The sequence below is a fragment of the Emiliania huxleyi genome, assembly GCF_000372725.1.
Source record: "Emiliania huxleyi CCMP1516 chromosome Unknown EMIHUscaffold_190, whole genome shotgun sequence".
In the NCBI taxonomy this organism is placed as follows: domain Eukaryota; phylum Haptophyta; order Isochrysidales; family Noelaerhabdaceae; genus Emiliania; species Emiliania huxleyi.
The window spans coordinates 108,849-119,757 of NW_005200689.1; the positions used below are offsets into that span (position 1 = coordinate 108,849).

Here is a 10,909-nt window from a genome sequence, read left to right on the forward strand (position 1 = left end):
GGGGGGACCCCCCCCCCGCCTTTTTTTGGGGAGACAGACATTTAGTGAAAGGACAATCCAGACTCGCCTCAGACACGCAGCGGTTTAGGACACACGCCTCCGGCAACAACACCCCGGAGGGCCACACGATGATGTGGTGGGACCGCCTTTTGGGCACGTACCGCCCACCCGACGCGGTGGGGGTCTTCAACAAGAGCGGCGAGGGCGAGCTGCTCGGAGGAACAGGATTACGCCCCGCGCGAAAGGCACCCCCTTCCCTCCCCCCCTTCCCGCTCGGCAAGCCGGACAGGCTGGCCGAGGCGGCCGTCTACGCCGGCACGCGGGGCGAGGCGGGCAAGGCGGTGGTGGAGCACGCGGGTGCGGGAGCGGCGCCGAGGCGGAGGGAGCGGGTTGAGCCGGGCGCGCGCGCGCACGAGGACTAGGCGACGGACACGCGTCTTGTCTGTCGCTGCACTACTCTGCAGGCGAGCTGACTGTGCGGCTGCAGAGAGTCGTTTTCCGCGGGGTGGCGCGGAGACGTTTTGCTTAACTGTGCGAGCAGCCCGGCCGGTTGCGCCGTTGTCGTTTTCCGCCGCACCCCCCCCCGGCCACAATCTCAATCAGTAACAACACAACCATGACATGTACAACATGTAGCGACTAGCGTCTACCATAGGTGTAGAGAGGGGGGCTTGATATGGTGGTATGTGGTAACACTCGAGGCGTATACACGCTTTTAATATTTACTCCACAATATTCAGCTTTGCCGGTTGCGCTGCGCCCGGTCCCCCTCCCCGCTGCCGCTCCCCGGTCCCCCGGTGGCAATGCGGTGGCCGGTGGCCGGTGGCGCTGGCGGGGCTGGGGGGGCCTCTCAACTCTCCCCTTCCCCTTCCCGGCGGTTGGCTCTCCCACGCCCCACGGTACGGCCGGTGTGGACACTCTCCCCAGACACCTCGTCCATCTCGAGAGCGAGCCCCTGCGAGCGCACTCTGTGCACTATGAACACACAACGGGGTATGTAGCATCTTTTCTCAGTCATCATCGCCATCAGCGACCACGCTATTCGGATCAGGCTCGTTATCGCCTGTGCGTGGGGCGGGCAATGTCAGGTTAATCCGAGGTGCGGCTGAACATGTGCATGTGGAAGCGAACGGGAGGGAGTGCGAGAAGAGGTGTGCGAGCAGGCAAAATCGGCCACATGCCCGGCAACCGTGGTCTGCCCGGGTGTGGGGCGAGAAGGCTCGCGGGCCCGGTGAGAGGGGTGGCTTTGGCACTTGAGCCCGACGCTAGCTCGAGGACAGCGGGCATGCGAAAGCCCGCTGGAGCGTAGCGTATCGTGCCGGCGGGGGAAGGTGCGGTGTGTTCGGCAGCTTGGCACCCGTCTCTCCACGGGTGAAGGACGGGCATTAAGGGCTTGCCTTGTGGGTGTGGTCTAGCGCTCACAGAAAAGCGGCATCCGCCCATCGGGGGGGGGGGGGCAGAGACGCGCGACTGGTGGCGCGGGTGTGGAGGTAGACGGGACTGATGGGGGTGGGGGTGCAGGGCGGTGGGGCGGCGGACCCCGGCACCACCGCGCTGTCCACGACTTGAAGGGTCGCGCCGTAGGACCTCTTGGCCAGGTTTTATCCCGGGGCCGCCCCAACGAGTCGGGGGGCTGGAGCGGCCACGAGGTGCCCTCCCGCGGGGTGAGCACGCCGCAAAGGAATGCGCGCCGATTGGCCGGTCCCAGATGGAGTCGGCGTCGTTGCCTGACTCTCAGACGGAAGAGTCGGCGGCGGAGAGTGTCATTGTGCGTGCGTCCCACCTGTCGCCCCACCGCGCAGGGCGAAACGGGGCTGCCAGGGGAGCAGGGGGCAGAAGGCTGGCGGGGCAGTGGCTGCGCCACGTGGGATTAGGTAGCACGGATTCACACCTTCTTTTTTCGGTGGCCTTCCAACTCCACTGGCGTCTCTTCTCAGTCTAGCGACCTGCCTCCAGCTTCTCACACGAGTGATCGAGTGTGCTCACTACAGTCTGCACACATTGCCTGCTCAGTATCACTCGCCATGCTGAGATGGCCATGTATCATCGGCTTGTGTATCATCATCAGCTGATTTGGCAACCCTCCGAACCCCCTAACCCAACCCATCCGACCACCCATTCGCTGCTGCACAAGGCATCGTAACGGTCATCGCCTTGTGCATCGTTGCCTACATCATCTACCTCATTGTGACGGGCAAGGATCCGGATGCGGAGCCAGCCGGCTCCAAAGGTGCCGATTCTGCCTGACCAGCTCGTGGCCTGTGCGTCTGGTTGAGATGGCAGATGATCAGCAGATGCGTGACGCATTGCGGGCAATTAGTATGAGAGAGGAGCCGCGCTCCGCGTGTCAGTAGTCGAAACTCTCTCGTCTCTGCGAAACCTACTCCGCTCCGGGATAGTGGGTCGAGGAGATGTCTTCAGTGTTGGTTTTCAGTCGTGGTGAATTTTGTCCTGAAGCGTTGTGCTTAGTTCCCAGTTGTGCTCAACCTCGGTTCTCAGTTATGAGTGGTTGGTAAGTTCTCGAGTTGTGGCTTGTGTACGTAATCGATTTGCGGGCGATTCGCTATTGGAGATGCAGTTTCCAGTTACGCGTTATACCACATACCAGTACGCAGTGGCGCTGAGGAACCCTGTCGATGAAGACGACGACCGCTTGGAGTACCTCGTCTCTGGTTCGGCAGGTCCCGACGACCGTGGCTTCCATTCTGTCGCTTGGTTTTTTCACGGCGACTTGCTGGACCATGCAGGTGCGGACACGGTCAAGGCAGCGATACAAGAGTATTAGAACTGGATAAGGAATTCACGGCGCTGGCGGAGGCGTGTGACGAGGCTGATGCTGAGTAGCCGCACCAGCGGGCTGCTCAGCGGCAGTGTGCGCCGACCAGGGGCAGGGCCAGTGGTAGACAGTGGACGTGGTGAGGCTGCTCTCTGAGCGATGACACTAGCAGGAGCATCATGAGTGTCCTCGGAGTCACTTGTGTTACGATATCACCACGCCGCCACGCTCGCAAGGGCCGCCTAAGCGCCTAAGCACCCTAAGCACCCCCCCGCTTAGGCCGCTTAGGCGCTTAGGCGAGTGACGGCCGACTCCCCGGGGCCTGGCGTGCCTCCGCCATGGGCTGAGCGCCTGGGAGAGCCACTCAGCAAGTGGTGTGCGAGCGTGCAGCCATTAGCGTGCAGTCGGCCAAGCGAGTCTGTGTGTGTCACCCACAGATCCGCGGCCACTCCTCCTGACCGATCCCCGGCCTAAATTTGGGCCGAAAGTCGTGCCACGTGAGCGAGTCTATCCGCCAGCCGCCGCCGCCGCGCTTGAGCGTCCACCCGAGCTTGGCCTCGACGTCGCCGCCGGCCTGGGCCGAAGAGCGCCATATCCTGGAAGGCCTCGTTATCGTCGAGCTCGAGGCAGTCGGACGGTAGCTCGATCCCACCCTCAGCGTCGAGCAGCAGGCCATATTGTGTGAGCACCATAAAGTCAGTCAGAGCCTCGGGAGAGAGCCGGCCTGGAGCGCCCGCCAACACAAAGTCGGGCGTGCTGAACCGGAGTAAGCATGCGGTGCCGCTGTGTGGCCGAGGCTCGCCGTTGCGCCGCATCGCATCCACCACGATGCCAAGCACCTCGCGCGGCGCGAACGAGGCGGACGGCTGCGGCCCGTCCCACAGAGCCCGCCCGCGCAGCGCCTGCTCGTTGACGCGAGCCCACGCGCTGTCGATCGTGCAGAGCGCTGGGGCGGCCACAGACAGCAGCATACACACACAGTGTGTGCTGTGCTTAGGCTGCTAGGCGGCTCCTGGGCTCGATTCTTCCGCCGGGGCGAGTGCTTGGGGGTGCGAGACTGACTGAGACAAAAGAACTCTCTCTGCAAAGAAAGGGCGACCCACCCAAGGGTGGGCGACGGCTAGCACCAGTAGGAGGACCGCGCCTGCCCCCGTGCCGCCGGGTGCAACCTGTCCTATACGAGAGAGGAATCCCTGGGACCCTGTCGTGTGGGTGAACCCTGCCCAGCCCCCCTCCGTGTCGCGATGCGCTCCCCGCTCCCGTTCCCGTGAGTGAGAGTGAGTGAGTGAGTATTGAGTACACACACACACTCACACACACTCACTCCCGTTCCCCTGTGTCCCTGATCGTCCTTACAAGATCCTGCTCGTGTGCAGGTGGGGACCCTGTCCTTCTCCCACCCCTCGTTTGGCGTGCGCGTTTTATTTATTTATTTATTGGCTAGCACCACACTCCTCTCCTTACTTAAAATACCTGTGTGGTGGCGGCGTGCCGTCCTCCCATCCCTCCCTTGGGTTGTCTGTTTTCTTTCTTTCTTTCTTCTTTAAATTCTTCTTTCGGACCAGCTGAGTAACAAACTTTCGCACGCTCAGCACCTTGATGAGGTCACATGGACCACCAAGAACTGGCACGGGCTGCAGATGCAGCGCTTGTCTGTCGTTCTCCACACCGCCGTGGCGTGGCAGACGGTGAACGAGCTAGCGTGCGGGGACAGCGGCATTGTGCACGGTGCTAAGTGCATTGCCGTTCTTAACGGAGTCGCTTAGGCGGCTCCGGTGGTGTGCCGGTGATAGTACTAGCACGCGCCAGTTCGCACCTGTGTCGAGCCTGTCTGCTGTGAGAGAGAGTTGTTTTGTTTAAATTCTTCTTTCTGGTGTACCTGTGTTAGTGTAAGTGCGCGCCAGTCCCGTGCCCAGTGTTGTGCGAGGGAGTTTTGTTGTAAAATTCTTTTTCTGGCAGGGCCTTCTGCTCGCAAAATCAGTAGGCACTGCGTGAGCCCCCATCCGGTTCTAGGAATGGAACCCACTCGCCAAGACTAGCCCTACCATACTCGCTGCAACCTTCATGCCACCTCGCGGTCGACGCGTCCCTTAGGCTGAATTTGGAGCTGTATTCTTGGCATATTCGAGAATATAGACCCTGTTTGGGACAAGAATACGGAAAGAATACGGGAAAAGAATATAGATAGTACTCGGCGAGAAAAACGTATAAAGGCCAAGCTTTGGGCCCAAAAAGCAAAATCAGCCAAATCGCTAATCGGCAAAATACCGGGTATTTTGCGGGTATACCTGGAAAAACCTGGAAAATACCTACGACCGCCTGGCCCTGGGTATCGTGCCGATTTCCTCAATTTTGCCTCAGATTTTGCCCCAGAGCCCAGAAACTTGGAGCACTTGGAGTGCAGTCATCAACCTCACATCCAGGGCCGGGGAGCTGAGGAGCGCACCCAGCGGGCCGGATGATCGGGATCGGGTTACGGGCTGGAAACTTGGAGCACCAAACACCCTCTGTTTTCCCTCGAAATTTCCGGAAACGCAAAGTGCTGGGGACCCTCTGTTTTTGACTTGTATTTTTTCCTTTTGTTTGCCGGGAAAGTATATGCAGGTAGGCCAACGCGTCCCACTCTCGTCGTTCTCTCTCCTGTCGCTTCATCCTCTGTCGCGTCGCTCTCCTCTGCCTCGTTCTGCCATGTATGTAGTTAGGAAGGTGAAGAACAGCCAGAAACAACCCCCGATGTTTTTCTCCATTCGCTCCGATTCGCGCTTTCGACTCCTTGCTTGCCTTGAGTGCTTGCGCCAAGTGCTCATCGATGCCCGAGAATCGGCTCGCACGCAACGCGCAAGAGCCTCTTGGCAAGCCCAAGGCTCGATTGGGACTACGCCCTGGCGCTGTGACGATTCGGCAGAAGGAGAGCTCGTGGGCTGCGCCTGCTCTCGATGTTCAAGAAACGCCCACGACCGCTGACGTGATGGTGGCACCTCAGATCCGACCAGCTTCGCCTCCTCGCGCAGCCCGCAAAATCTGCACCGAGTGCCGGGTTGCTATTGCCGGAAGCGTCTACATGCTCAACGACTTGTCCTATTGCTGCGAGCGGCACCGGCTGGCGGCATTCCGGCGGCTCGAGTTGCCGGAGGGTCCTCCTCCGGCACGCCTGGAGGCACCCCCTCCTTCTTTTGTACTGCCACTGCCTACGTTGTTTTCCTCCCGGTTCATCTGAAGCTCCTTAGACCAGCGCACAGCGCCATAGGACGTATTTTGTCATGCTCATGGCCGGTCCGCCGGGCGCCGCCGTCCGGGGGGGCGGGGGGTCCGGTCTCCGCCGCGACCGCCGCCGTTGTGTGGTCGGTGCAATTTGTCTCGCCTCTCGAGACACTCGGAGAAAGCTGGCTCCAAATTCAAACACACTCAACCTAGCGTTGGCCTAAAACAAAACCTGCCCCCTTCCTGGCTTCCACCAAAAAAGTTGGTAGCTGCTGAAAGAGTCGTGCGGAAGACGAAGAGAAAAGCCGGAAGGCTGGGTTCTGATCAGAGAGCGCAAGGGCTTGTCTTGACGACGTCAGCTGGCCCCGCTGCTGGCACAAGCCAGCGGCGGCGGCGGCGGGGGCGGCGCGGGCGGCGGCTTCTCGTGCTGGTACTCATCTGCGCCTTCCCCGGAGGCGGCGAGCTCGGGCGGCGGAGCTGGAGCTGCACCGGCGGCGCGTATGCGGGGCGGCTGTCTACCCTGGAAGGAGCTCTGGCTCTCGCAGAGCTCGAGTTCGTGGGTCAGGCGGAGGATGACCTGCGGGAGCGGCACCGGCCGCGGGCGTGTCGCGGGCGTGTCGCGGGCGTGTCGCGGGCGTGTCGCGGGCGTGTCGCGGGCGTGTCGTGGACGTGTTCAGCCGCTGTGCGGTGTCGGCCGGGAGTGCAATGCCGGGAGCGCGCGCCTTCCTCTGCGACGCGAGCTCGAGCTCTAGCTCCTCAACCTAAGGAGTGGTTGAGTGATCACTGGTTGAATGAAGCTGTCACTCATCCATAGCTCGAGCTCCTCTGCCTACTCTCCACTCCCTCCCACCACCGGCCTACTCTCCACTCCCTCCCACCACCGGCCTACTCTCCACTCCCTCCCACCACCGGCCTACTCTCCACTCCCTCCCACCACCGGCCTACTCTCCACTCCCTCCCACCACCGGCCTACTCTCCACTCCCTCCCACCACCGGCCTACTCTCCACTCCCTCCCACCACCGGCCTACTCTCCACTCCCTCCCACCACCGGCCTACTCTCCACTCCCTCCCACCACCGGCCTACTCTCCACTCCCTCCCACCACCGGCCTACTCTCCACTCCCTCCCACCACCGGCCTACTCTCCACTCCCTCCCACCACCGGCCTACTCTCCACTCCCTCCCGCCACCGGCCTACTCTCCGCGACGCGAGAGGGGAGTCAGCGGGGAAGCCGGCCCCTCAGGGCAAGGGCTACGCGCCATGCTCTCGGCAAGGGCTGCGCAGGGGCGGGGGGGGTCGGAAAGTGGTGATTCTATGTGTCGGAAGGTGGTCGCGAGCAGCCAGACCTGCAGCCGCTGCTGCGCCTCCCTCTGGCGGACCGCGTGCTCGGCCGGCGCCGCCTTGAGGTGAGGTGAGGTGAGGTAAACGTCTCCGCACACGAGGTGGAGGCGCTCCCTCCTCCGCGTCCGAAGGCAGGAGCACCGCGGCGCTGAAGGTGCAAGGACCCGTGCGGGTGGGTGGGCGGGGTGTGCGCGCGCCGCCTTCGCTGAGTCGCCGCCGTAGTCGCGCCGGTGGTTGAGAAGGGAGAGGAAGCCCTGACAAACACGGTGCGAGGTGCAGCCGAGGTGCAGCCGAGGTGCAGCCGAGGTGCAGCCGAGGTGCAGCCGAGGTGCAGCCGAGGTGCAGCCGAGGTGCAGCCGAGGTGCAGCCGAGGTGCAGCCGAGGTGCAGCCGAGGTGCAGCCGAGGTGCAGCCGAGGTGCAGCCGAGGTGCAGCCGAGGTGCAGCCGAGGTGCAGCCGAGGTGCAGCCGAGGTACAGCCGAGATGCAATCGAGATGCAGTCGAGATAGAGCTGAGGCGCACCTTCCAAAACACATTGACGATGTTGACGGCGAGAGGCTGCAGCCCGACCGGCACGAACCAAAAGTTGGCCGTCTGCAGCGGCGCGGAGGAAGGTGTCATCCGGAGGCAACCTGGCAGCGTCTCGGGACCTGCCGGTGCCACCGGCTCCTCCTCTCTGTGGCGGCGTCGAGAGCTGAGAGAGCGGTGTGGGTGAGAGGGAGAGGGAGAGAGGGAGAGGGTGAGAGAGGGAGAGAGGGAGAGAGGGAGAGAGGGAGAGAGGGAGAGAGAGAGCGAGAGAGAGGGAGGGAGGGAGAGAGAGAGAGAGAGAGAGAGAGAGAGAGAGAGAGAGAGAGAGAGAGAGAGAGAGAGAGAGAGAGAGAGAGAGAGAGAGAGAGAGAGAGAGAGAGCTCCTTCTCCCCCGCCCCAGGACGCGTGACCAGACTGACGGCCGGCCTGACACCTGCAGCGGGGCCCAGAGGAGGACGCCATACGCCCAGGCGGCGTGGAAGTTGGTCTGCGTCTTATGGTAGACGGCGGCGGGCGAGAGCCCCTCGAGGAACCCCGTCACCTGTTCACAGCACGACGCTGTGAAGAGCCGCTGCGGCGGGCGCGAGGGCGTCGGGAAGGCGGCGGGTCACCACAAAGTAGCAGGTGAGGAAGGGCGCCTGGAGAGGACACGTCGGGGACGTGTCGGGGACAGGTCAGTAGCTACCGTCGCAAGGCTTGGGCTAGGCGTGGGGTCTGAGGTGGCGAGGGCGAGGCGCAGCAGGCGCCTGGAAGAAGAGGTTGTCGAAGAGGACTTTGACGGCGACCTGCGCGAGAGGAGGCGAGAGGAGGCGAGAGGAGGCGAGAGGAGGCGAGAGTAGGCGAGAGGAGGCGAGAGTAGGCGAGAGGAGGTGAGAGGAGGCGAGAGGTGGCGGGAGGAGGCGAGGGTAGGCGAGAGGAGGCGAGAGGAGGCGAGAGTAGGCGAGAGGAGGCGAGAGGAGGCGAGGTGTGGCGAGAGTAGGCGAGAGGAGGAGGGCGGGGAGGGAGGGGGAGGGAGGGGAGGAAGGGAGGGAGGAGGCTATCTCGCCATATCTCCCCCATATCTCGCCATATCTCGCCATACCTCCCTCGCGCGGTCGCTCGGTGATGCGAGATGCTCCACCTACCAGAGATTACGCGAGATTACGCGAGATGCTCCACCTGGCAGAGCAGGCTCAGAGCAGGCTCGGAGCAGGCGCGGAGGAGCCGGAGGAGGCGCGGAGGAGGAGGCGAGGAGAGAGAGGCGAGGAGGAGGCGCGAGGCGCGTCTCGCCTGCACGATGGTAGCCCACGCTGGAGGAGACGGCACCCACCCGGGTAGCCGGCTCTCGAGCCACTGCGGCAGCGGGATCACGGAGACGGGCTGGTAGTTTCGCCGAAAGGCGGCCGTCACCTAGGGTCCGGGTTGGGCGTGGGCTCGGGTCGTCGCATCGTCCGGCGCTGGTCCGGGTCCGTCGCAGGGCGGGTGACAGTCATCTCGTGTAATCTCGTGTGATCTCGTGTAATCTCGTGGTGCGGGGAGGTCGCAGGGCCGGTGACGAGAGGGCAGCAGCGCAAAGGAGGAGGGCGCGGGCTGGCCTCGCGTCTCTGCCGCGTCTCTGCCGCGGCGGGGCGTCCCTCAGCCACATCTCCAGTCCCCATCTCGGCCGCGCCTCGCCTTGTGCAGCAGCGGATACCAGCCATTCAGGATGGGTCCGGCAAAGGCAAAGCCAAAGAAGGTCATCCGCAGCGTGCGGCCGTAGTTCCACCCGCTCTTCTGCGGAGAGCTGACGTTGGAGCGCCGCTCAATCTGCTGCGCCGCGATATCCCCGCCACCGTACAGGCACGCAGCCGTCACCGAGTTGGTCAGCAGCGGCTGCGCGGCGAGCGTCTCGACGTACAGCCTCGCCGGCATTTCAAGCCGAGCCCGCAGGGCGGCGAGCGTCTCGACGAGCTGTGCCTCGGTCCGCGCCCGCACCGGTCGCGCCGCCGCAGCCAGCTCTCGCGCCCGCGCCTCCACCCGCCGCCACTCGGCCCGCGCGAGCACGTACCGGCTGCCCCGCCGCGCGAGGCGTGCGACCCTCCCGGAGGAGACCCAGTCGGCGAAGGTCATTGCAGAGTGTAGAGCGCTGTAGCGCTGTAGAGCGCGATAGGCCGACCGGCGACAGCAACTCTTTCGGCGGCGGCGAGAAATAAAAGAAATTTTCGTTCGGTTACCGACTGCACTCCAAGATACGAAGAGGCAGACTCCCCAGGGTGGGCGACGGCTAGCGCACCACACTCCTCTCCTTAAAATCCCTGTGTGGTGGCGGCGTGCCGTTCTCCCATCCCTCCCTTGGGTTGTGTGTTTTCTTTCTTTCTTTTTTCCAAGTGCTCCAAGTGCTGTTAATAACAAGCGAAGGCACACACACACACACACACACACACACACACACACACACACACACACACACACACACACACACACACACACACACACACACACACACACACACACACACACACACACACACACGCGCGCGCGCGCGCACACACACACACACACACACACACACACGCACGCACGCACGCACGCACCTCCCCAGAAATCCCGAGGAGCCGTGCAGTGCCTAGATAAGTCTGTGTGCTGTGTGGTGCACGCCCTCCGAGCGGGGCGGGGTCTGCCCGTCGGGTTGCTGCCCTAATCCCACCAGGGGTTGACTGCTCTAGCTTCGGTGCGCCGCCGAGTCTGAGCTTGGTGCTGACGCTGGTTTATTTATGTAAAGAGTGAATGCAGTCGAGAGGACAGGGGAGGGAATAAGTGAAGGCACACACAACATGACGCCAAACACACGATTGCACGCACCGCACCGCACCTCGCACCCCGCGCCCGCCGCCCCCCCCGGCCCCCGCCCCGCCTAGGTGGGAAAGAGACGAGGAGATGGAACAGCCCGAGGAAAGGAGGAGACAAACACGTATGGGAGGTTAAAGTTGTGCACCACGCCGCCCGGCGTTTCTCACTTTCCGGGACAGCCCCGCCCTTGTGAGGCAGGAAAGTGGTGGCTACCCCGTACGCCCAGCCTGCTACGACCCCCTCGCCGACCGCCCAT

At 63.1% G+C, this 10,909-nt stretch overlaps 2 protein-coding genes across 2 annotated transcripts in view; one reads left to right on the top strand and one right to left on the bottom strand.

Annotated features, from left to right (window-relative positions):
- The window catches only part of EMIHUDRAFT_442614 (hypothetical protein), a 2,032-nt gene extending 1,306 nt beyond the window's left edge, over window positions 1–726 (top strand). The window contains exon 3 of the mRNA XM_005782298.1: window positions 121–726. Coding sequence (XP_005782355.1) covers window positions 121–422 — 302 coding nt within the window. The 3' untranslated portion in view covers window positions 423–726. The remainder of the gene's footprint in view (window positions 1–120) is intronic.
- Window positions 727–5,585: 4,859 nt separating this feature from the next.
- EMIHUDRAFT_442616 (hypothetical protein) lies at window positions 5,586–9,584 on the bottom strand. Its single transcript, XM_005782299.1, has 11 exons — window positions 9,499–9,584; window positions 9,115–9,234; window positions 8,927–8,965; window positions 8,592–8,630; window positions 8,457–8,483; window positions 8,279–8,386; window positions 7,840–7,911; window positions 7,519–7,572; window positions 7,324–7,377; window positions 6,700–6,738; window positions 5,586–6,554 (listed from the first exon to the last, which is right to left on the bottom strand). Exons 1-11 carry the CDS (start codon window positions 9,562–9,564, stop codon window positions 6,333–6,335), a joined length of 840 nt encoding a protein of 279 aa, XP_005782356.1. The 5' UTR covers window positions 9,565–9,584; the 3' UTR covers window positions 5,586–6,332.
- Window positions 9,585–10,909: the final 1,325 nt, after the last annotated feature.

Bases quoted from the DNA above. Each gene is read 5' to 3' on its own strand.
- EMIHUDRAFT_442616 (XM_005782299.1), bottom strand. From the start codon at position 9,564: ATGACCTTCTTTGGCTTTGCCTTTGCCGGACCCATCCTGAATGGCTGG. The intron at 8,387-8,456 runs GTGACCCGCCGC...TGCTGTGAACAG, and splicing joins TCCTCACCTGCTACTTTGTG to GTGACGGGGTTCCTCGAGGG. The intron at 6,555-6,699 runs GCGCGCGCTCCC...CCGCTCCCGCAG, and splicing joins AGCTCGCGTCGCAGAGGAAG to GTCATCCTCCGCCTGACCCA.